Here is a 26,538-nt window from a genome sequence, read left to right on the forward strand (position 1 = left end):
TAAATATCCGATCTACTTTAATGTGATTAAAGTAGATAATTATATCCTAGGTGAATGAGTGTACAGTATTTCAATTGTGGGGGGTCTCGACTTGTAAGCCATGGAACATAACATCAGAAGGTTCCGGACTAACTATAAACCCCCAGCGCAGGGGGCGATCGCACTCGGGGTCAACTGACGATTCGTACCCGGGTTTGGCTGGATTGTTTGTGCTTTCCTTCAGCGCGGACATGAGTGATGATAGTGATGGTTTACAGTGGCTGTCTTCCTATCTCCTCTGCACCGCAGAATTATACATGGTCCCTTCACTTCTTAAACTTGGCCCGTTTTTCACTGCTTTGTTTTGGATTCGTCGGGATACGTCCAAATTCCCATGACGTCCGTGGATAAAACGACACCCAAACCTTTGTTTCACCAGGTGACCAGAGAGAGCGAGAGACAGAAAGACAAGAGAGACAGAAAGACAAGAGAGAGACAGAAAGACAAGAGACAGAAAGACAAGACAAGACAAAGAGAGAGAGAGAGAGAGAGAGAGAGAGAGAGAGAGAGAGAGAGAGAGAGAGAGAGAGAGAGAGAGAGAGAGAGAGAGAGAGAGAGAGAGAGAGAGAGAGAGAGAGAGAGAGAGAGAGAGAGAGAGAGAGAGAGAGAGAGAGAGAGAGAGAGAGAGAGAGAGAGAGAGAGGAATGAGGAATGGAGCCAGACAGAAGGGTGCAAAAACTAAAAACAACACCGGGGAAAAAAGGAGATCCAGAAACATGGGATTTCTTCTGTTGCCCAAATAAGTACCTATTAACAGAGGACATGTGCCCTGTGAGAGCTGATAAGGCACACTGGGGGAACGGAGTGCTTTTCTCCAGCCGCTGAGACAGAACATGTCCATATAGAGAGAGAGGGGAGCTCTGGGGAGTAGGAGAGGCAGAGATAGGGCCAGGGGGTTAAGTGATTCCCCAGATTTTGCGATCCCTGCTGGGCTAAACCCTCAATACACGGACCATCCCTATGGATCTATATGCTGCTGAAGATGGGAGCGCCCCGACCGGATCAATGGTGCAGGGGTTACATGCTTTGAAGGCTGCCTTCGTGTGTGTGTGTGTGTGTGTGTGTGCGTGTGCGTGTGTGTGTGTGATGTGCTTTCGAAACACTCAGAGATGAAAGGGCCACAGGTCATTTATCCTGTTCACCTTTATTCCTTTCTAAGCAACGTTTCCTCTTGTGGCCTTCCCTCCACGATGTAAAGGTGGGGACCTGGGTGGACGGGGATGGCAGGTGGCGTAGGTGGGGGGTGGCCTTGTTTAAAAAAGAAAAACCGTAACAAATAAATAACCTACAGATGTTGTTGCTATCAGACACCGCTGGTTTCCATGGCAACCCCATGGGGCCAGCAAATAGCCTATAGCTCCTTAGCTAGGCTGTTGACTAAAGCGTGGACATCTGTGTGGTATTTGTTTATTAAGGGAGGTCTTTTGCTTTTTTTGTGCGTGTGTGGACACGCAAGCGCAAACACATTCAGGTCTCAGATTGGGGACCTAGCCTTTATTTATAGACCCCCCCCCCACCCCTTAGGCTTAAGCAGGGAACACATTGCTCAAAACAGCGTCTTTTCCCATCGACAGACAAGGGTCACACACACACACACACACACACACACACACACACACACACACACACACACACACACACACACACACACACACACACACACACACACACACACACACACACACACAAACAGCTATGCAGCCATTGGGCCATTGGATCTTGTAAACAAGACCCCTGTGATCAGCACTCACTTACAAAGAGTGAAGAGCTTCACACTAGAGTTGCTCTGTGATGTTGATCTCAATGTTGATGTTGACGATGTTGAAATACAACCCAAATGAAGCGCGTGGGACAACATTCCATCCATTAACATGGAAATGAACGTCTCTTTGAACTGTGAATGAAGCTCATAGGGATGGGGAAAGAAAGTCGATTCGCGTAAGAATCTCCATTCTTATCTTCTTTGATGCTGCATCGATTTCAAACTAGGGGGGGGTCGATTTTAAAATAGTTTGTAATGGCTAATGATCACAACTGGTGGTGAAATAGGGGAACTTAAACAAATCACTTCATGCCTTATGTCTTATAATTGGATATCAATGATTTGTGAATGATTAGTTAATCAGTCACCGAAGGCTTATAATTGACATATAACATTATTATGAATTACTGACTGGATTTGACTGATGCTTTAATGCCAAACCATAGATGGATATTGACTGCAGGTATGGGTGACTAAGAAGCAGGTTGGGTTTTGTGTGTGGGCGGGGGGGGAGTAGGTTACTGGATCAACATATTGTGTGCGTTAGGGAGTGTGTAGTGTTCTTACCGGGTGACACACAGAGGGAGATTAAACCAAGGAAAGAGACGCACTGGAGACTCAGGACGGCTCTGGAGGGAGAGAGACAGCGAGAGAGAGTGAGAGAGGGAGGGAGGGAGGGAGGGAGAGAGAGAGAGGAGGGAGGGAGGGGTGAGATGGAAGGATACAAAAGAAATAAAGACAGAGACAGGTGTTAGCAGAGAAATAATTTGCACCCATCCCGTTTTTCCTCCAAACCGTCGCCCTGACGGTGTCTGGGATAACACTTCTGGTGCCTTCAGCGGTGGCAGTGACGCAGGGACACACATACACAAACACACACGCACACGGGTCTACACGTATGCACACACAAACACACACATTCAGTCACGCAAGGACACACACACTCTAGTCTGCACGTATGCATGCAAGCACACACGCACAAACACACACGGATATACACACACACTATTCTGCAGTACACATATGCACACTCGCAGTCTGGCAAGGATGCCCACACAAATACACACACACACACACACACACACTATCTTGCAAATAGCATACAGTACACATCAACACAGTCACGTAAGGACACGCAAGGACACACACAGATAGATACAAAACACAAGCACACATTTTCACAGGACACACCAGACAGACACACACTATAGTCTGCCCATAGTTACACACACTCATGCTACATGTGTACAGATACACCCACACAGAGGGTGTACACACTCTCTGCATGGAAGCACAAAGAGATGAGCAATGTTCAATGCATACGTAATCACTATGGTCCCATCAGTCAACCCGCATTGATCTGCGGTATCTATCTTCTGAGAACTTTCACCAAATCTTCAGCTTCTGTCAGGAAACTGCTTTCAGTTGTAAGGGGGTTTGCCCAAGAAAAATCCTCTGCCAAATGAGAGACACATAATGTCCAAGATGCACGCAATTATACCTCCCAAGACAATTAGGCTAGAGCAACGACGCACAACATAACAAGTGTCGCTTGAGAAATAGAGAACTAAATAAAAGGAGGAGCAAACAAACAAAACAAAAAGGAATAAAGATTTTAATTCAAGAATAATCTTCGGGGTAATTATATGAACAACCCCTTATTACTGGACAATCGCAAGGGCCTATTTTGTTTTGAAGACGTGGAAATGAAAAGCAATTTATCACCTACATAATGGGAACATATATCTCTGTAATAATATATTCATATCGGTATTCACCACACGGAAGATTACACTCATTTCTGTAAATAATAAATACATGAAACAACTGGGTAAACATTTCTCAAATTGCAATTAAGCATGCTTAAAAAAAAAAAAAAAATTAGAATAAGAAAATAGACTATTTATCTATTATCTAAAAAAAAAAGATCTTATCTTATCTTTTAAAAAATAGTAATATATATATATTTATCTTCATTTACATTTTATTATAACTCACAAAATAATTTAATGGATTCTACAACGCACATGGAGATTCTTCGGTCGGAGCAGAGCATATCTGGAGTCCTGCAGTTGTGCATGTGACACCTGTGGGCGTGCACGTGACACCTGCAGGCGTGCACATGACACCTGCGGGCGCGCACGTGCTCCCAATAGGCTCTCAGCCACTTGCCCCCGCATTGTTAACGCAAACAACAACGGACTCTCCTCCAACCCCGTCACCTCTTGAGAAGAAAGGAAAGCGGTGTGGCTTCCTCTTGGCTTTGGGCCCCACGCTGCACAGGGCCGGGGCCTCACGTGAAGGGCCACTACGCATTGTACTCGGGTTGCATCAACACGGCTCGCCTGCCTGCACGCCGCCAATGGTTTATAGATGGAATCATCGCAGCGTAACGGCCTGTCCGCCCCCAGAAAGAATGCTACTCGAGTTTAGAAGAAATATGATAAGGTAACGTCTGTCGACCCGGGGTTATGTAGACTGGCTGGAGAGGGGATGGCTAATTTAATACAGGGAGATATGATCTTTCATTGCCGAAGAAAAAGGGGGCTTGAAATATATATATAATTTTTCAACTTTCATCCGGGCGTCCCTTAAATTACTGACAAATGACTAATCAACCAATTTCTTAGTTTTTTTTTTACATTTTCATAACCAATTTCCGACGAGGACTACCGCCTTATAAATATCATGTTCAAAACTAATTCGAGAAGACCACACCCCCCCTCCCCCTAAGTCCTAGGACATCCTCTGCCGATCTCATTTCCCTGGCTCGGATGATCCATCCCTGGACCTCATCCATCCATGTCTCCCTCTCTCTCTCTCGTTCTCTCTCTCTTCCTCTCCCTCCCATCTCCTAACACAGCTGAAGTGGTCACAACAACAGGTCAGCTGCCTTTCAACAGCCTCTCTTAACCCCTTCCCCCCACAAAACACACACACACACACACACACACACACACACACACACACACACACACACACACACACACACACACACACACACACACACACACACACACACACACACACAAAGATGGATGGATGGAGAGAAAGACAGTGAGTGAGTGAAAGGGAGAGACGGTTGGCTCTGCACCAAAAAAGGCTATCCATGTCTACTCTATAGTAGCGTATTTATGTCGGGATGAGCATTTCAGTGGGAACTTGGCAGCAGGCCCCCGCAGAGGAGGCACACAGGGAGAGAGACGGAGAGAGAGGGGAATGAAAAATGGACCACATGGAAAATTCTTAGAAGATCTTTCGCATTTTCTTTCGCTCCTAATTTAAAAGGCTTCATCTCTGGTGGTATTCCCAACACCACGAGCCCTAAAAGACCATTCAAACCAGAGCCCATTCAAGATTGTAATAAATTGTATGCCATTCACAAAATAAGATGGTCTTTGAGTCCGTGTACACACAGTAATCCCACAACCCAGGACAGTTGTTTATGTGGCAATCACATCCTCCACCAACCACAAAGCCACCAATAGCGTATCGAGAGAATAGGAAGCAAGAACCACGTGACGCAATACCTCGAGGGCGTAAACAACGTGACAGTGATTAGCATAAATATAACATCACACCTCTCCCCCTGAAACGACCTCACTACTCCTGTTGCTCGCCCATGTGGGGGCTTAACATATTCATGTGTGCGTGCACACATGAATGTGCCCGTGTGTGAGCATTCGCTTCCATGTGTTTGTGTATGAGTGAGAGTGAAGAGAGAGACTGTGTGTGTGTGTGTGTGTGTGTGTGTGTGTGTGTGTGTGTGTGTGTGTGTGTGTGTGTGTGTGTGTGTGTGTGTTTGCATGTGCATATGTGCATGTGCGTGTGTGTGTGTGTGTGTAGAGCTATTCTGGGTAGCATCCAGCGGTGTGGTCATAATTCCCTTGATTAAGCCAACAGGTAGGAGGCTGTTAATCTCCCCAGCCCCCAGCCGATCTAAATGGCTCCTGCACAGTGGCAGCTCTTCCAGCCGGCTCAGCCAATGACAGCGCTGCGGGGAAACCCCACTGGGAGGCTTGATTATAAGGACAAGGCTATTCACACACACACACACACACACACACACACACACACACACACACACACACACACACACACACACACACACACACACACACACACACACACACACACACACACACACACACACACACACACACACACACACATGTGTAGGGATCCCGCCCCAACCCCACATGTGTCGTGGTCTGAATTAGTAATATTCTTCACTTTTCACTCACTTTTTTTTTTTGTCTGTTGGCTCCTTGTTTTGGCCGTAACCTTGTTTCTGTCTGAGTGGTTTCCTGCAGCTCAGCTTCCCTTCGCACCTACCCAGACTCCAATTGCTGATGGCTGCAATTGGATTCACCTCCCTGTGCGAACTGTGACTAAACACACACCTGCACACACGTAGCATCAGGCACACACTGGCTCGATGAAAAGGAAATGTATTGTTTTCCAGGAGAAAATAACAACCCTCGCAAACACAACACACGCCACCGGGAATCTAGGAATCAAAAGATTTTTATAAAAGCTAACGTTTCAACCATGGATGTTTGGCTTTTTCTATCTGTGGATTCCGTCAATAATAACTTCTTACACAACCGGCCCCGGTACGAACTGGGTTAACATGAACAGGGAGAACGGAGTGAATTATTGTTGACAGATTAATCGAATGCACCACAGGGGAGCGCCTGGCTCTCTTCTGACCTAGCTAGATGAGCGGCGGTGCGGTCGTACGATCTAGGGGTCTCTGAGAAGCGTATAAAATCTGTGAGAAACGGTGCAGGGCAGAATATCCCCTTCAATGCAAAGAGGTGACCAGAGAAATTCTGCCTTCTTACGCTAAACAACACCCCGAGAGACTTTCACCTTCAGACCGAACTTGTGAGACCGATCTGCAGTGATGCCTCATTGTTATTTCATCCTCAAGTGCGTCAGCAGAAGCTTTTATCAAAGGGCACTTTGATAACAAGAGTGAATTGTTCTATTCTTTGTTTACATCATTAATCAGCAGGTAGGCATCTTGCTGAAGGATGCCTAAGGCTAGACAGCAGACATGGCGGATCGAACCCAGAACTTTGCACCTTGTTTTCAAACACCTCTTACTACTCTGGACAATTCCCGAAAGTGCACTTAAGGAGGTGCATGGCTGCCGCATGAAATGCAATGTCTTTTTCATGCTGCTGTCGCACTGCCATGTGAAAGCCCTGGACTCGCTTGTTGCTAGACAGACAGCCTCACCTTGAAACAGTAATAAAAATCAATTCTGCTCCAGGTCTTATTCTTTCATATGGTCCTCTTGGGATCCTCCCGTAGTGACATCAGACCAGAAGGACTCCCTGATTGGAGGACTATACCCCTGGCCCCTCCTTGTCACCATGCAGCTGAAAGCCCACGTAGGAGCGGGGAAGATACGTGGGACGTGACTGAAGAAGGTTGGAGCGGGGGTCACCATTTTGGAAAAGTGCTCATCAATATGTCTTCTGGCAGTAGTATAAAAAAATAACCTCTGAAATAATTTTTTTTTTTACACAGAATAAGAGTGTGGGTTTCCTTTAGAGAATTGTTGGTTGTAGAGCCACTTGTAAAACATCAAGTAGGTCTAGTATTTGTGAATTATTCTCTTTTTCATAGTTGATTTGGAAAAAAGCATTGCCTTTAGTTTTCTTTCACACTGCTGGTCTGTACTTATCCATTTTTGTCCTTCCTTAGGTTATACTACCAACATCTGTGTGGCCAATGTGTCCTTAAAAATAAATAAATAAATAGATGATTTAATCAATGCAAAAAAACGGCTAGGAATGTAAGACCAACAGGGTTAGGGTTAGAGAGAGGGTTAAAGAATGAATGGCAAAATCAACAACTTGGAAGCAAGGCCATATCTTGCAGACTGTACCGTGGGGGGGGGGTGTGGGGGAGGGGTATGTAGCCGTGCAGAGTTGACGGAGCTGGCAAGAATGCGGTTGCAAATTAGACTGCACAATCATGCTTCTCCCTGGCATCCAAGGGAAACATGGATCACAGTTAAAATGGAGGGAACGAGCCAGGACAAAGGAAGGCTGGCGGAGACAAGACACTTGCACAGACTAATATTTTAGAATTCCATTCCAGTACACCTTGCTACTGTCAGGAAGCTGGCATGTCTCGCTGAGATGATGGGGGGGGGGGGGGGAGAGAGAGAGAGAGAGAGAGAGAGAGAGAGAGAGAGAGAGAGAGAGAGAGAGAGAGAGAGAGAGAGAGAGAGAGAGAGAGAGAGAGAGAGAGAGAGAGAGAGAGAGAGAGAGAGAGAGAGAGAGAGAGAGAGAGAGAGAGAGAGAGAGAGAGAGAGAGCTCTTTGGGGACTACCCACAAAAAAATTAAGGAGTATTTTTCTCCTCCTCTGTCAAAAACTGACAATTGACAACAAAACCTAAATTGAAAAGCACAGGCACGCACGCACGCACACACACACACACAGATCCCTGACACTCATACACACATCAACAGCTAAAAGGCCAAAAAACACACAAACACACACACACACACACACACACACACACACAAGCACACGTGCTCACACAAAAACACCAGCACACACGCGCACACACAACACAAGTGGGCAGAGCGGTGATCCGATCACTGAAGAAGAGGATAATTAGCTGCGAGGGAACCAGGGCTGGAGGCTAAGGAGTGACAGTAACCGCCTCCTTAGTATACAAACATTAGATAACCATTAACCTATAAGCTAATAGGGTGAGGATATTATCCAGTGTGCTCGTGCATCATCTGATTCGGCGAAAAAGGAAGACAGAAAATATGACTATTTGGAAAGTAGAGTGGTCTGGTTGTTGCTCGACTGGTTGTTGTGAACGGCAATGTGTGGTTCCCAGACCACTTCTCAATGTAGATGGAGAAGAGGTCTGGCGTTAGCCAGGCTAGTTCAGAGCATGAAGGTCTGATAATATCCAATATCTTTCAAACTTAAAAAAATAAGGAAACACGTTAATTAAGCTACACAGGCGGCCAATTCGTCTCCTCGCTTATCAAAGCAGTGCGGTAAAATATTGGTGCAAATAAAAGGGAAGACAATCTTAAATCTACATCTATCCAATTTAGTTAATCTGGGCAAACAGTGCCCTGGCACATTTCTGGGTTACCATGGCTGTCACTTCCTCATTCTTATCAAGTACAAATAACCGTGGTTATACGATATCCAATGTTTTTTTATTGATTAATTGAGCCCCATCAGAAAACCATTCCCACTGGTGACTTTGCACTCAACTATTTCGTTACAATAACCCTGGTTAGATTACATTTGGCCAACCGTTCTCCATGGTGCACAAGAGTGAAATCGTGGGAACTGTTGTGACCGACTCGCATTAAATCAATGACTTTGCCGGCTGTGTTCCTTCCCTTATCACTGCATTGAGACCTAGCTATTGGCCCTGAGAGGCAGGGAGGCCACAGAATGCTCAACTACAAGACTTCAGGGACTCACTTCATCAGCGAGGGGATTGGCGACACAAATGTGATTGGAACAGTTTGTCTGTGAACATCTATGAGTGTGTTTGGGAGAGTTTGAGCTTCATGGTGAAGAAAATAATCTACTCCCATTACTTTATATGTCGGTCAAAAGTAATCCTGTTAACTCCTGTCCTCTTCATGCACTTTGATTGTTGACACTTTTGTAAACTTTACATTAGGGCTCCAGTTTGTTATGATAGCCATCTAATGGATTTATGCCTAGGCCCCGAGTTTGTTTAAATGACAAGGCTGAAGAGGCCTTGACGAATAATATCTGGTGCTGGTGGGACACGTGAGGAAAACGCCTTCTGCTTCTTCTATCTTGGTTTATACTTGGCCTGAATTTTTGGTTTCCAGAACCATGAAGATTATAGAATATTTCCTCTTACCATCGAAATGAAAATACTTGCAAAACCTTTAATGCACAATGCTAATAATGACTCCGAGACTTTTTTTACTTCTATAGTTGAGTTTATTTGTAATATTTGTCCCCTTTCGATTGCCGTGTAACCAATCAGACACTAATTCAATTCACAGTTACGCAAGACTACGGCCTTACAGACAGTGTATACGTCAGTGCCTGGCCTTTTAAAGTTATTAAACCAGGACTAAGGCTTAGCCGCTGGATATTACATGATTGCCTCATCTACCGGTGGTGAGCTAATCGAAGATGCTATTCGGGCACACATACACAAGCACAAACACACACACACAATCCCTCTCCCATTTCTTCCTTCTTCATTTCTTTCCCTCCGTGCGTCGAAGGATCTCATTGACTTTGCATGGGGCGCTTGCGAAATACATTGTGGGTCCGTCCGTTCATTTGGCTCCGTGGCCTGCGTCAGAATTTGAGAGATGTTCCAACTTTTCAGGCAGCGCCGGATCCGTCGGCCAATCAGATCGGGGTTATGCAAATATAGTCCACGCGTTTCCTGGATCCATTTTGCAATAACAAGCAGGAAGAAGCAGGAAAATATTATTGTATTAATACAACACAAAGACTAGTCCCCCATACGTCAGACACGCCCTCGGCCATCCGCCGACGGACGCATCTAGTGTGTGAACAAGGCGTCACTGTATCTCTCCAGCGAGCCAGACAGACCCAGACTGTACTGCAGGAAGAGGAAGACTCGGCATTCCTTCTGTTGCATCCAGATCATCTGATCGGGCCGGAGAGTCATGTGTCGGAGCCTCCGGTGTTCTTGGGCGCTGGAGTGCCGCGCTTTAGGCTAACAGTCTCTCCCCCCCCCCTCCCCAACCCTCTGATGATCTGTGTTCAAACCCCCCCCCCCAATTTTTTCAAAGAGCCATCCTTGAGCGACAACGTCATTTTCGACGACATGCATGTAGCAACCCCCCACGTGCAGCAACCCCTCCCGCTAATATCCGGTCGTGGTGCGGCAGGGCGAATTATTCTGTCATAGTGTAACGCGTTACGTAACGCGTGACGTTGAGGGCACGCTTTGATCAAGTTAACATGCCGAGCACATCCGTCATTAGCGGAGCGAGCTTTTGCCCGTCTCCATCTGACGAGGCGAGGGCCTTATGCTACTGACAATGAGGACGGTGGATGTTTCACTGAAGGGTGAAGCACTGAAGGAGTACGTCTGTTTGAAACCATGTCCGTATTACACTTTATATTATCACTTTCTTTGAACCTACCCCCACAACCCTCTATCAAAGGCTTCCCTTCACGTTGTATTATGAGAGTGTTGCGTGGTCATGATGGCTTCAAATACAGGGAATTATTGATTGAGATACAACGAAATTATACTACATTGTAGTAACACAGATGGCCCCTATATGCTATCATCTTCTTATTCTTATTTTTCTCTTTTTTCTTATTACTGCAGGGGTTATGCTATGGATACAGGGGGGCTTTGGATTACAGTAAGAAGGCTCCTTTCAAGTGTTTTGTAAGGAGCTGTTCTCCTCAGCAATGGGCATTCTGGGTAATTATAGCCATCCATGGGAGGACAGCACAAAGTCACGTTCCTGCGTTGTGGAACGAAGGTCGACAGTTTAATTGGAAGTGCAAATTGTGTTCACACGTGCGCCCATTGTGGATTGAGGTGAACAGTGAAGGTGCAGCAGGCATTTTTTTGGGCATGCGTGCATTTGACAAGGGACTGTGGTGATGATGGTGGTGGTGGTGGTGGTGGTGGTGGTGTTGGTGGGGGCGGGGTCGGTGTCGGGGTCGTGACGGATGGAGGAACAGCATGAGTCGGTAACAGCTTGTGTACCCTTGGATTTTCAAGCGCGTCAAGAGGCGTCATCGTCCCTTGTCCAAAGTTCTCCGTTGCTCCTAAAAGACGACTCTCACACAACGAACAGGATGCTGTGGCACACATTCGACGACACCGGCAGCGTTAATTCGGCCAAATGTTTGCTGAGAAAAAGCAAATATTGACTTGACAACCGCTCTATCCATCTGCTGGCGTGCCAAGTGAGTTGTTGCCCTCTCCTTCTTCCTCATTTTTTAAGCTCCCCATAAGCTATGGAACGGCCTGCCAGGAGAGATCTGCCCCGTCGAGTCAAGAGTTAGTTTTTACTTCACTTCTTTAGACACAATTATACTGTATGGGTCTTTACTGTGTGATGTTATATCGTACCGCAGCCGGTCAATTTTTTAAGATTGGGTCTTAGTGTCTTATGGTCTTTAAATTTAGTTGCTTTAGGAAGGTGCTTTACAAATAAAGTTGACTTAGGCTCTCTGCATCATCTCCTTTTCTTTTTTCTGTAGATGGCTTAAGCATTGAATTCCTGTTGTCCCATGGGAATCTAAAGCCCTTTACAAGAGGTCATTGCAGAGCTGTGAGCTGTGAAATAATCAATCAATCCCAGTTTCATCTATAGTTTTTTCCTTTCAAAAAATAAATAAATTAGTCCTGCATATAGTACAACTGAAGCTCTAATTGTTTGTCAGTAACCTGCAGTTTATGTTACTTGTTCTGGAGTATGTGCGTGCGTGCAGGCATGTGTGCGTGCGTGCGTCTAAACAACATGTTTAGATTACCGCACCTCTGGCAGCTGACTATTGGTGAGTCAAATGTTTATTAAAGGATCCCAATTTGCTGAAACACCGTAAGCAGCTACTATTCCTGGGGCCTACTTAATAACTAAAATGTGCCGTCCTTATCGGCTGGTGTCTTTATAATTTATAATTCATGTGAACTCAAGAGTCTTGCAGTATGCAAGTATATTCCCAGAAGGCTTCTGTGATCATACGACAAAACACAGAAATGTATGAGAAAATGTGCTTAAGGAAGTAATTTCAAAATAATCAGTTGGGGAGTTTTTAGAAGCTCCACTTCACTCTGTTTTCTAAGTGTTGGGACAGAAGATGTGCAACGTTGTGGTGCACAACAGATAGAGGATGATTCGGGCTCCTACTAACTTCCTCTTTCACCAAGAACAATCTGCTCGGAGTGCAGGGGTGTTGCGTGATATAGATCAACAGTCTATGAAGCAGGTCCATGGGCCTTTTACCCAAGCGGCCATCTTGGTAGCACTAGCTGGGTTGGGTAGGGAAAAGGTAACTTACCAGCAACTGAACTATGAACCTACAACCAGCACGATTTAATCGTAACTGTGCCTAAACAAATACATTTTTCATAGTTTATTTGAAGCGTGTACAGCATGTAGGGCTCATGTCTCATATGTTCAACAGCTTCTATCGGCTCAACAGCGAATACCTCTGGTTCTTTCTGTCCCACACTACAAATGCCCTTCCAGGAAAATGACCCTTTATACATCCCAACCAATGGGCTAGCAGGTCAAAGGACAGCAGCGTGTACAATGGCTGGACTGTGCAACCAGCAACTGTTGAGTCTCCAGTCTATTTTGAGAACACGTACCATTGGGATGCTGTAACATAATGACATCTTTCTACTGTTTAACAATTTGAAATATTAATGATCTTGCAAGGGATTCAAGATTATCGTGTTTGTATCAGGACACCAGAACTTAAAAGTTGACAAATATAATTACGTACATGTTTATGTTTTTTGTTTGTTTATGTTCAACATAATAATAATTAAGCCATTTTTCATTCGCCAATAATACTGCAAATCATCCTGATTAGGGTGCTATTAATTATAACTCCAATATTTGCTTCCAGCAAAAAGCCAGATACTAATTTCAATTTAAAAACTCAAAGGTCCCATTTGGTGCCTTAATGTAGACTTACAATCTCTTTGCATGTGGAAAATAAACCCCTCTTATGTCAGCCTACTCCAAATGCTGATCCTATATAACTACACCCATGCCCCAATCAAGGATAATGGAGTACATAAAGTGGATCATTATTATTAAAAAACCTGTGACAGTATTTTTAGAAAACGTCTCTTTTTGATTTGATTGCTTTACTCCCATAATGGTTCTTATGTGGACATTTTTATCAAATTTCGGAGAACTGACCTTCTGACCTTGTGTTTGATGTTTGGTCTATTTCTATGACTAATCCACAAAGCTAGTTGCACAATCGCCCCCAAGACACTGAATTCATCCAGAGTACCAGGAGAACTGCATATCAAAAGCTTTAAAGAGGACAGTTTATTTTTAAAGTGGAAATCTCGAAGGTTTTAATGTAAATAAATGTCTGGGAAGTTTCCATCTATCCCCAAATGAGTTAACACAATGGTGATCTGACCTATGATGAAAGCCCATGCAGTTGCAGTATTATCTAGCTACGAACTGGTTGTCGACGGCAATACCATTAAGATCTACATTGGAACAATCACTGCATATATCGCCAAGAAGTTTCCGAAGACAAGGAAGCGGAATTCTTTGAGATTACCACTTTCCGAATCGTATTCAAATCCAAGATGAAATAATGTATACGTTCAATGCAAAAACCACCCACTCACACAAAATGCAAAAACTAAAGTATGAATGCAAAACGAAATGCAGATTAAAAGGTTTCTATTTAAATGTTTTATAATGCGTATGGATTTCAGATCATGGAGGATGCGGTTTTCCCCGGGCACCCTTCATGATGCTTATTTATCCGAGACTGACAGGTTGTTTTCTTGGCTCTGCTGTTCCCTCCTCCTCTTCTCTTCTCTTCCCTTCCCTCATCCTCCTCCTCCTCCTCCTCCTCCTCCTCCTCCTCCTCCTCCTTTCCTTGGAAATGGCTGCCCGTCTCCACAGGCTGGAGCTCACGTTGATGAGCTGTGTCACCCGGAGATTGTTATCTTAGGGAGGCACAGCTAGACTTGTTGCTGGTATTCATAAGTACGTGCACGCAAGCACGCAGGTAGGTGCACACAAACAGGTTGGTTCACACATACACGCACGCAGTTGCATGCTCGCACATGCACGCAGTCATACGTTCACGCAAACACTCACACACACACACACACAGGTAGGTGCAAACACACTGGTAGGTTAATACGTACACACGCAGTTGGACGCACACACACGCACAGTAACACGAACACACACACACACACACACACACACACACACACACACACACACACACACACACACACACACACACACACACACACACACACACACACACACACACACACACACACACACACACACACACACACACACAGCTTACTGCTGTGCGTGTCTGCTGTGTGACTTCCTGCTCCATCAGAGTAAGCTGTCTACCTCTGGCCCACTCTCTGTTGTTTAATACCGGATTGTGATTGGATAAAGAGGGACACGCTGGCTGGCAGATTATATACGTGGGAGATTTCGTAACCCTGGGTTTGATAACCAGTAGCTATTTTTAAAAAGACAATCATTAAATTTCGGAGATTTTGTTTATTGATTATGTTAGTGACAATAAGCATTTAGATAACATTGATTACAAAGGATTCAGCGTTTTTGCAATAGTCGGGGATACTCTCATATCTGTCAAAATGAGACAATTTGAAAAAAATAATTAAATGTGATCCTAGGGGATACATATTACTAGCAAAATGTAATTTATTCATTAATATTCAGCTCCTGTCAATCGTACAAGTTCAATTGCATATATCTCAATTCCAGGGCCGTTCGAGTGGACATTGCCAGCTACCTTGCCAACACTGCGCGCTCAATAAAACACAGTCAACAAATCAGGCAGAACGAGGCGACTGGCGCAGAATATCTCTTGCTAAATCAACACACACACACACACACACACACACACACACACACACACACACACACACACACACACACACACACACACACACACACACACACACACACACACACACACACACACACACACACACACACACACATGACATCATTACAAGAGAGCCACGTTCTGCCTCTCAGGCCTGTTACTGTTTATGCCTTAGCGCAGTAGAAAACACACGGCAGCAAATCTGAGCGGAGCATGCACCAAGTCAATGAAAGGTGTCTGGCTCTCAACACGGGCAGACTCAATGAGATATTAGCTCTCCTGCCTCCATCCATCAGCGCCAGAAATACCAAGAAAATGGGATTTCTTGAGAAGGAGACATAACAATTTGGCCTGAGCACCGTAAACACGGACTGGGCCTATTTGTTTACCCTATTAGGGCAAAGTCAGAGTCAGATGCATTTAGATTACAGGATTTCACCATCATGAGGTGATTGTTTTCTGTTGCCAACAAATAACCACCTGTGACTTTGCCTGCATATACAAGGTAGAAATGGCTTCCATTTGTTGAACCTATAGTATGCACGAGGAGTAGACTGCGGACCAAATAAGGTAAGCTTACACATCTCCAGTTAACAGCATCTAATTGTGACTGGACGCTCATTAGCGCAGAGTGTAATTAGCGTGATGTCAATGGGTCCCGATTTGTACAGCGCTACGCTAGGCCACTCATCGTCTCGCCGAGACTTACCAGTTCAACATGAAGTAACCCCGGCAGGAGAAGCTCATGTCTTGGCCTGTGGAGACAAAAAAGGGAGAAAAATGTGATTTAAAATTTAGGGAGAGGTTGATACTGAAGCCCTCTGCTTTTTTTGTCCGCTTTTACCTCTGAACCCTTCGTTATGAGGACAAACACAGCAGATGGAGAAGAACGCACAGAGCAGAGATAGAGCCACACAAGGCAGCACTGCAACGTTCTACCCCTGCCAAGGAAAACCAAGACTAAATGAAAGGACAACATCAAAAAGTAGTGGCTTCACAGCCCGTTATTTGAGTCGGGGGGAAAAAGGCAAATAGGTTAGGTACGCTCTAATGTAGCATAACTCTGACTAAAGAACACATACGCTAATAACCACAATACCAGACTACGTATTGGGGCCATCTGTCTGGTCTGTGTGTTTGTCTGTGGGTCTTAATAAAAATATAATGCCTGCAACCTTATATGTGCATATATGTAACACCTATTTGCCAGCCAGGAAGAGGAGGAGTCTATTGGTGATTACTAAAGCATAGAGGCAGCACAATGGCCGTGCCTATTGTGCCCAAAAAACATAATAAAACATGGATTTGGTCGCTCACTCATAGGTCCACTCGGGCACGACACTAATACTGAATCAACGCTACCCACGACCCTAGAAGATATCAATCGGGATGTTGCCATAAATGCCACTCAACACTTCGTCCTCTCTGGACCTTTTCTTGAGATAGTGTTTAAGCATCAAACAGCCATGGGAAAAGGGGATTTATTTTTCTCTGCTTTTCCTTGTTACAGGGGCCTGTCATTTAATTGTTATTATCAGCCGTGTGTTGTTTCTGTTGTCCCTGCGATCCGACATCAAAGCTATTGTTGTGTGTGAGTGTGTGAGTGTGAGTGTGAGTGTGAGTGTGAGTGTGTGTGAGTGAGTGAGTGAGTGAGTGAGTGAGTGAGTGAGTGAGTGAGTGAGTGAGTGAGTACAAGCATCCACAATATTTCAAAACGTCAGATTACACATTGAGCCTGTTCTATCTAGGCAAACACACTCACAATTAAACATCTTGTGTTCTTAATGTAGGGTTGTATATGAGCTTCTATACCGATTATCATGGCAGCGATATATATGTTTAATACCCTTTTTTGGAATAAGAGAGACAGTCCATCGACATACTAACATAACACAGCTTCCATGATACTCATCAAACTCGGCGCTGCTAGTGACGGATCCCAAGCACAGGTATGATTGTACGAGCATAAGCACCATTATGTGCATGATATGCACTCTAATACCAAAATAAATAATAAAACGCTCATTCAGTTTTCTATTGATGCTGTGGGTCAATTCTAATACGAGTACAATTTTACATCTGCATTGCCTGTTGTTTATTGGATGGCATTGCCCATTAGAAAATAAGAAGGCATATATATCGCGCGCGCGCACACACACACACACACACACACACACACACACACACACACACACACACACACACACACACACACACACACACACACACACACACACACACACACACACACACTTATTATTATGTATCATATATAGGCTATATATCATATATATGGTGTGGCATTAGTTATCGATTAGCAACAGTTATCAAACACATGAATAACACATTTGAGTGCTTCTATTTAATGTGGACTAAACAAGGTGAGAAAACCACCTGCAACCTGCCTCGGTTAGCCTGTAAGCGTCTCAATGCCCCACTCTGTACACTATGTGACTGTGATGAAGCCACAGCCAGAGGGACAGGCAGATTACATTTTTTTGTGAGGGCGGGTAATGTTTGCTTCTTTAATCACCACTGAGGCAAGTATGCTAGTCTAAACAATCCAGAACATGCATCGTTTTCTCTTTACATAACGTTAGCCCCATTCAGAGCAGCACGCTTTTACCATCAAGAAACCCCCATTCATGACCATAAAATGTAGCATGGTTCACGCCATACGAGTTCCCGCATTAAAAACTCGATTACAAGCAGGATTGTTCATAAAATCCGACCGCATCTGACGGAAGAGGTTGCACAGCACGTCAAGCGAACCGACGCAGAGGCACACGCAACATCATTCCATTGCATTTCCCAGACTGTATACTGACACACCACGGCTATATTTGCTCTCCAAACATGAACGCCCATGGGACAAGCTTGGCAACCTTTAAACAAATCATCCCGTTCATTTTTAGTTCGCAGCCGTTCAAACAGAAGCCACAGATCCCACCGTCTGTCTAATTCAGCGCATGATGTCGTCTTTTCCATCCTCTGTGTGTTTCTTAACACAGGAAGGGGCATTAGAACCGGAGCACGGTCCTACATTAGTATGCATGGCAGCGACAGATAAGGCGCCTGCATGTATATACGGGCTGACAAATTAACTCAGACGGCCGCTCCGTGTGACACACAATCGGTCCCGGAGCGCCTGTCCACACGCGTGTTTTCTTCAGATTATTTCGCATCGGCTTGCGCATACTCTGTGCTGTGACAATCGGAACGTGTTTGTGAAATATATATATCAAAAAACGAAAAAACAAGTGGCGGTGGTGGAGTGAGATTAACACTGTTGAAGTGTGTATGATATCGGTCAGCTCAGCTGGCTCCTCTCCTCCCTCACTGTCCCGCTAGAGCTAGCTGTTGGCTGTAGCCTGCGAGGCGGAGGAGGAGTAGGAGGAGGAGACCGCCGTTACTCGCAATATCCGCGAAGTTTTCTGAAGCCGTGTGATGGAGGGGTTTTGACGTTTGACTCATACAGCAGCATCGTTTGCTTTGAGCGACATTGTGCATGAGCGCTCGTCCCCCGGACGCGTTTCATCTGTCGGGCTACAGCTAGCTAGCAGATGCTACCGTACGTCCCCAGCTGTGTTTTGAGAGAGTGCAGGAAGAAGAGATGCGTGGAGTATGTTTGATGTTTGAGTGATGAGAGGAAATTGCGGGGAGCCGCGCTAGTGCTAACGTCTGCAAATAAAAAGAAAAATAGCGTGACGGACTTTAAAGGAAGGTCCTGTCTCTGTTGCATGCACCACAAAACCAGGACCACAACATTATCAAATGCACGTCTCAATGATACTCGGCGAAACAGCCCCGAATGCTCCGTATTGCAGCAACGACACATTTATGTAAAATAATGCATTTTTCTTACGTGGTTTGGCGTGCGAGGAGGGGACGGATTTAATCCGGTGGCGAGAATGATGCTTGCAGGGATCGGGCCGGGATTTTCTCTGTCTCTCTTGCTTCCAGCTGCTGTTGCCTCTACCCCTTCGCTCCGACTGTATTCCTTCCAATTCGCCCTGTTCCTCTTGTAGAATTCGCCCTCCAGTGGAGAATAGTCTGATGCAGTTTGATAAAGAATCCCTCTTCCAGGAGAACAGGGGAGAGAGGGAGACAGAGAGTGAGTGGGAGAGGGAGAGATAGTTTGTGTGTGTGTGTGTGTGTGTGTGTGTGTGTGTGTGTGTGTGTGTGTGTGTGTGTGTGTGTGTGTGTGGATTAGGGGCCCAAGAGTGAGTCATCTGACAGCACTATAGACCCCCCCTCCTAACACACACATACACACACATACACACACGCACACACACTTGCATCAACACGGCTGATGTATTCTTCATAGATAGATCTATCAGATTGATACTGAGACAGACCCAACCCTGCCAATGTAGAGCAAAGATGAGCAAAACTCATCTTCATTTTGTGAAAGGAATCTTTTTGGTGTACAGGATGAAACGTTGAAATTGGAACAAAAACGTAAATGATGAAGACCAATACAAATTTCCATGCAAAAAAATGTAGACCTGAATTGTAGCAGACATTGTGTTGGAAAAGTGAAAGGAAATTATTTGACATTGCCTCATAACGTTTGCTGATGTGCCTCATTTTCTGTAATATAGTTATTGTATCTTTGCAATCATTTATGTGTTTCTCTAAGTAATGTGCTATTATGACATGTTCACTTTAAAAACCAAAGCACCATTGCGTTGAGGGTGAGTTAAGGATAACGAATAAATACAGCTTTTTATGGTCTGTGACTGTGTGTGGGAATGTACATACGCACATATGTGTGCAGTGTGCACGTGCTTGCATGCATATAGACACATTTTTATGTCCAGTCACATTACCTTCCAACTTCTCCAGTTAATGGCTTTTACTCTCTCCTGCTGTAGAGGTGTGTGTCATTAAAAAGCTTGATTAAACAGCTCCTCCCCCCCTCCCCTCCCCCCCCCCCCCCGCCCCTATGAGCAGATGGACAGACGCAGGGACCCTGGCCTCTGGAGTTTGGTGAGGCGTCCGTGTTTATATAACCCAGAGAATCTTATTAAAAAGCCCATAGCCTCTGTCCTGAAGCCCGGAGTGGTGTTAATTAGCTCACGTCTCTGCGGTTGGCATGCGGGGAGGGCATCGGAACGTACAGATAAAACCGTAGGGGGAGGGGTCGGCGAGAGTCCGGCCTTCGCTCCCGACGTCTGACTGGGAATCTCTGGAAGAGAGGACTGAAGGATACGGTAGTTATGTTTGCACTCGGCGTGCCGAAATGTACAAACGTATGTGTGTGCACGCATACACACGCGTACTTGGATGTTAGCACACACAGAAACACACGGTCAAATGCACAGAAACAAATGCAAAGTATGAAAGAAATGTAATGGAAGAGGAAGAGAGGCCCAACAAATATGCAGTAATGTGGATGATGTAAAATAGCTTGTATGGCCATAGAGAGTCACAGATGTGTGTTTAGAGATGAGCATAGCAGAGTCCTCCATGGAAAGCCATCACGACCAATGTGTTTGTGCGCCAGTGAGGATCCTGTGGTTCATTTGAAGCAGTTTGGAGTTCAGGGTTTTATAGGTTTAAAACCCTATGAACTAACACATCTGGCTTAAGATAAAACCACTAGTTGCCACCAAATGAGGCAAGTAACTAAATCCTCATGCAGACAAAAAAAAAAAGACAATAACAAATACAAAACACAAACAGACACGCACACAAATCCAAGTATAGTAATAGACACATTTATTTGAATTACAGGTAAGATTCCCTTTACACTATGCTCTTTTCAGTTTCATGTTTAGCTTTTATGTCATACACACACGTTTACAACCCAGAATGCATACACAAACAAGTGGAGGAGGAGGAAGGGGATTGTTAAATAAAGTGGTCCTGAACTACGGGGGGGGACGTCTCCTTGTGTTTCTAATGCACGACAAGCCTTACTCAGTAGTGGTAGTGTACTATGAAAAAAAGTGCACACGCTCTATTCAGTATAAGACAGCCTCAAATACCTTATAATGGCAATTTAAAACAGTGATGCATTTCACGCATTCAACATCTACACAAGGCAAACCCACTGGAAGGCACGGGACTCTCACAGTCAGTCATCTTTTTTATGGTTATTTTCTTTTCCTAAGTTACTCGTACACACACGTCAGGTTACCTATTGTACTTTTTCTACTTTTTACAGCCATCAAATCAATTTGAAATATCTCATAATCAACATATGACAACATCGGTTCAGGCACAGCACTCACAGGAAGTGGAGAAAGCACTGACAGGAAGTGAGGGAGCACTTCCTCCGTATGGTCGACACAGGCTGGGCCTTAGGCAGGTGTATTCAGGTACTCAGGACTGAGAGTGTTAAGGCCGGTGCTCTTTTTACACAAAACAACCAAAGTTGTCGACGGTCAGTCCTAAAGTCCCGACTCCGCCACTACCAGACACACCGCGACACGCTGCTGTCGTCAATATTTAAGCTCTGAGTCCGACGTCAGCAGTAGGCAAATCGTATGAACGGCATTTAAGAATTGAAACGTTGACAATCGTTGTACAATATGAGAGACACAGTCTAGTACTGGTTGTCCGTAACTGTTTAGATGTGTGTGTGTGTGTATGTGTTTTAGGGAGATACAGTAGTAATGAGGGATTATACTTGGGATCTATTTTGGGTAAAGGGAGATCTTGGTGGTTTCTGGCCCATCCCGGTATTCCCATGTGGTTCTTCCCAGCAACACTAGGTCGTCGTTGTTTTTGCAGGTTCAGTTAATTTTTAGTTCATTTATATTTAAATGTTATGGACTTTCTATACATTAAAACAAATGTACATCAAGTTGATATATCTATCTATTCTTGCTACATAGCCATTGTAACATTTACATTTTCAAAACATGCAGTTGCTGTACAATTTCACTTGTTTTCACTTTCTCTCGGGAACCAAACACTTGAGACCAGGTGTCTCAGATATTTGCCTCTAAAAAAAACTATAAAAACCTAAATAAAGTTGATCAATGGAAATGACGAAACAACATATTCGACATGATAATGCCATTCCTAATATCATACAAAAGCATAACTCAACAAGGAAAAACACCTCTGCATTGAAATGGACTAGCAGCAACATATAGACCTAGTGCAGTGAAGACAAAATGTTAAAAATATAAATCTAATAAAATCCAACAAGCCACCAGTGCTTGTGGGTCAAAGAGTTACATAAAAGCCTCCAGTGCAAATTACGGGATGGATCATTCTAGACGACACGTCTATGGCAGCTCGACTCTGAATATGTAGTGGTTGGATTAACAATAAGACCCCCATTTCAGTGACGCTCTTATCCGCTTTTTGAAATGTGCTTCCAACAAAGCCAAACCTTGGCACCTCTGGACATTAACGTGAATTAAAAACAGGGATGGAACAAAAGACGAACAAAAAAAAAACACGATTAAAAAAACAAAGTATTCTCTCTCTCTGTCATAATTCAAGTAAGTCATTTCCTGCAAATCCTTAGTGCTTTGTTACACATCCTGTGGCCGTACCAAAAAAGAGACGACAACAAAACATACAAATACATTAAAAAGTATTTACACAGATGGGTTTTCTTTTGCCTTTTTTTCGACAGGACTCTGAAAGCAAAGGCAGGGGTGTGTGTGTGTGTGTGTGTGTGTGTGTGTGTGTGTGTGTGTGTGTGTGTGTGTGTGTGTGTGTGTGTGTGTGTGTGTGTGTGTGTTGAAGAGGGGGGGGGGGGGTGCAGAGGCAATCTCTACTCACCTAGCTAGGCTCAGATATCAACTAATCCTCCCATTGGTTAACCTATAGACCGGAGGCGGAGCATTGCCGCAGGCGGATGTTGGGAAGGGCCCTTCATCTTTCTGTCTGCGGTGGTCACAAACATCGCCACCCAATGAAGTGTCCCGGATCGCGACGCCGGGCGTTTTCGTCGAAACGTGGATGGGGGGGGGGGGGGGGGGGGGGGGGGGGGGCTGGGGGGATTGGGGGTTGTCCTCCGAAGCGTCCCTAGAGGGGCGTGTCGTACACTCGCTCCGTGGACCCGTCCTCCGTCTCCTCCTCGGACTGAAGGGCCTTGCTGAGCCTCTCGCTGATGGAGGACACCGACAGGCTGCTCTGCAGGCTCGGGTCGTCCCGGAGCTTGGTCCTGCTGCTGTCCTGGACGAACTCCTGGATCTCCACGGGCAGCCGGCGGAACTTGTCCTGGTACTCCTGGTCCAGGTCGCTCTGCAGCTGCGCGGGCGACAAAGGGAGACGAAACAGCCGTGGTGGTTAGGTCGATACACAGGAAGGCATTACCGGCATCGGAAAGCCTTGGGATGAGGGCGATCAATCAAGCAACGTTTAACACGTTTTGCGCCAAATTTGATCCTTTTGTACTTATTGCACAGTGGGTCAGAGACAAACGCAACTCCGATTTCGCTATTTTTCTTGCACCTATTTGGGAATGGACAATAAAGCTGACGTTGACTTTGATGAACACGTAATGTACCGACATCGGTAAGCCTTGTGATGTGGGTGATCAATCAAGCAACGTTTAATAAAGTTTAATAAGGTAAAGGTGCTTATGTGGTCACTTTACGATCAGTCATGAGTCATTTACAAGCCTTCAGTTAATGATGGATTGATCTTTAAAAAATATATACATTTGTATTTTAACGTTTCTTTTAATGATTAGTTACTCATGAACTAAAGGCTTGTCAATGACTTATTATCAAACGTTATTATAAAGTGTTTCCAACAGGAGAGCGATGTCATACTGTAACGGCCCAGCCACTGCTGGAGGAAGGCCTGGATAATTATACTGCATATTGATGGTCTGTTGTTGTTTAATTCTCTTGTTGTATGAGCAATTCGATTAGAAAGCGGAGAAATTCCCTCCAGAGTTGCAATATGGGAGCAGGCAGCCAATTTAATTATGGGCAAGCAAAGTGCTCGGTGGTACAAAGTAAACTGCCGGCTCGGCCGTCTGACAAGCGAGTGGCTAGGGCAGAGAAAAAAATACATACTGGCTGTCAAACGCTCACAACAACACATGGGGACAGATAAACTCAAGATAACATATTGCACTTATATTATATATCTATAATACAACTACAAAAACCATGGAAACAAACAAATTATTGGCAATAAAAAACAAGTCGTCGCTGTTAGCAAGTAGGTTCACTTGTTTACTTCTGTAGCTCATATCACGACGTCCAGTCGTATGAAATGTTTCTCCGGAACCCATTTGGTTATCAGAACATGCCTCCTGGGTACTTATCATAACTTCAGAAACTTCATGTTTCCTTTTCGTTTTTTCACGACAGAAAGCGCAAAGAAAAACTAAACCAAAATTCAATAACAGGCAAACCAGATAACAACGACTTTAAAGGGTTCACTTTGACCCGTACAGCATGTACTTTGACATCCGCAGAGAGTGGGCCCCGGGTTTGGTTTTTACCTGGAGGCATGCCTGCGATGATTACAGATGACAAGATTGTATTCATTTTATTCCAATAATTGCTTAAATGCCGATTTGCCTGTTTAACTACTCACCCACTTCCCCCGGGGCAGCCATAATTAAAAAGACAAGCAGCTAAGACGAATGGTGTCAAATGCCTTCCCTGCTCATCGCCGCTGTATTTTTTGAAGCACCGTATAAAGGCCCTACGTCGAGTCGTAAAACATGGCTGTTTTGTCTTTTTTTTTGGGAGAGAGCCCAGACACATAAGTGCTTCAAGTAATAGGGCCACTGTTCAGTGACCCCGTTCTCTGCAAACACACGACAACTTCACAGCAGGAAACTGTGAGGATGGATATATGCTAAAACAATAAAGGGAAATCTCCAGACGATGAAAACGTGATTTATGGGTCATTCGAAACGGAATTACATATGCAATTACAGACGCAGTTAATGAGTTATGTCATATCACTTGAATTGATGAGTCAGACTATTCTTACGATTTTAGTTCGGGAGTACTGCGATTTATTTTTTGCCTAACCCTGCCCTATAATGGTAATATAATAAAACAACGTTAAATTACCAAATGAACACTGGCCGTCTATAAAACTAGCTTTTTATACACCGCTTCAAACTCTCTTCGGCTGCTGTGGTCTGTGTGTCACATCTTCAGGTGGGTAGATTAAGGTTGGCGAACGGCCTTGTCCATTGTGTATCAGATTATGCCCTCCATTTTTATGATCTCACCATCTAGCCTTGATGGAAAGAAAACTGATGTAACACAAAAAAACTGCAGGGGCTGTGGCCTACATCACTCTCAGTTTGTGTTTCGTACCGCATAGTGAGATAAAAACAGTGGTCCATCTATATCTGTCTGCTTCCATTTAGAATAAATCCTTGTTTATATATTTAAAAAAAAATGTGGATCTTCTTTCAGTGTTTTTATGAACTGAAATGGTGCTAACTTTAGGGACAGCTTCATCCCAATAGAAAGAACCACAGGTTTATTTTGCATTCTACATACATATACTTAATTACTTTAAATGATTCATGGTTGGGCCTTGATCTTGCACCAATTTGGTAGCATTTGGTAGCCATAAAGTGCTGCTCATGTAAATGCTGTGGCCTTTACCTGTCTCCCTGTGATTAGGACTAAACTAAAGTCACATTACGGCTAAGAGGATGATGAGGAGAAATACGTAGTGTGAGATACGAGAGAGAGTGTGTGTGGGTGTGGGTGAATGCGAGTGTGACTGTGTGTGTTTGAGTGTGAGTGAGTGTGAGTGAGTGTGTTTGAGTGTGAATATGTGTGTGTGCGTGTGTGTCTGTGTGCATGCATGTGTGTGCATGCGCGTGTGTGTGTGTGTGTGTGTGTGTGTGTGTGTGTGTGTGTGTGTGTGTGTTTGTGTGTTTGTTTGTGTGTGTGCATGCATGCGTGTGAGTGTGTGTGTGTGTGTGTGAGAGAGTGTGAACACCAGTGAGAGAGAGAGAGGGACTGGGCAGCAGGCACACAGAGCTTACAGTGGGACTACATCAGCGGAGGACAAGGCCGCGGAGGCAGAAGATAATCATAGCCCTGCGTGTGCGTGTCTGCGTGCGTGCGTGTCTGCGTGCGTGCGTGCGTGCGTGCGTGCGTGCGTGCGTGCGTGCGTGCGTGCGTGC

General features: G+C 44.7%; 1 protein-coding gene and 1 long non-coding RNA gene across 2 annotated transcripts in view; both read right to left on the reverse strand.

Moving 5' to 3' along the window:
* Positions 1-2,366: 2,366 nt before the first annotated feature.
* Positions 2,367-19,586, reverse strand: LOC130374444 (uncharacterized). The gene is made up of 3 exons (XR_008893613.1): positions 19,309-19,586; positions 16,153-16,198; positions 2,367-2,430 (listed from the first exon to the last, which is right to left on the reverse strand). It is a non-coding gene; the product is annotated as an uncharacterized LOC130374444 (long non-coding RNA).
* Positions 19,587-23,441: 3,855 nt separating this feature from the next.
* LOC130374911 (1-phosphatidylinositol 4,5-bisphosphate phosphodiesterase beta-1-like) overlaps positions 23,442-26,538 on the reverse strand; it is a 39,173-nt gene continuing 36,076 nt past the window's right edge. The window contains exon 12 of the mRNA XM_056581892.1: positions 23,442-23,666. Coding sequence (XP_056437867.1) covers positions 23,442-23,666 — 225 coding nt within the window. The remainder of the gene's footprint in view (positions 23,667-26,538) is intronic.

The sequence above is a fragment of the Gadus chalcogrammus genome, chromosome 21, assembly GCF_026213295.1.
Source record: "Gadus chalcogrammus isolate NIFS_2021 chromosome 21, NIFS_Gcha_1.0, whole genome shotgun sequence".
NCBI classification, from domain to species: domain Eukaryota; kingdom Metazoa; phylum Chordata; class Actinopteri; order Gadiformes; family Gadidae; genus Gadus; species Gadus chalcogrammus.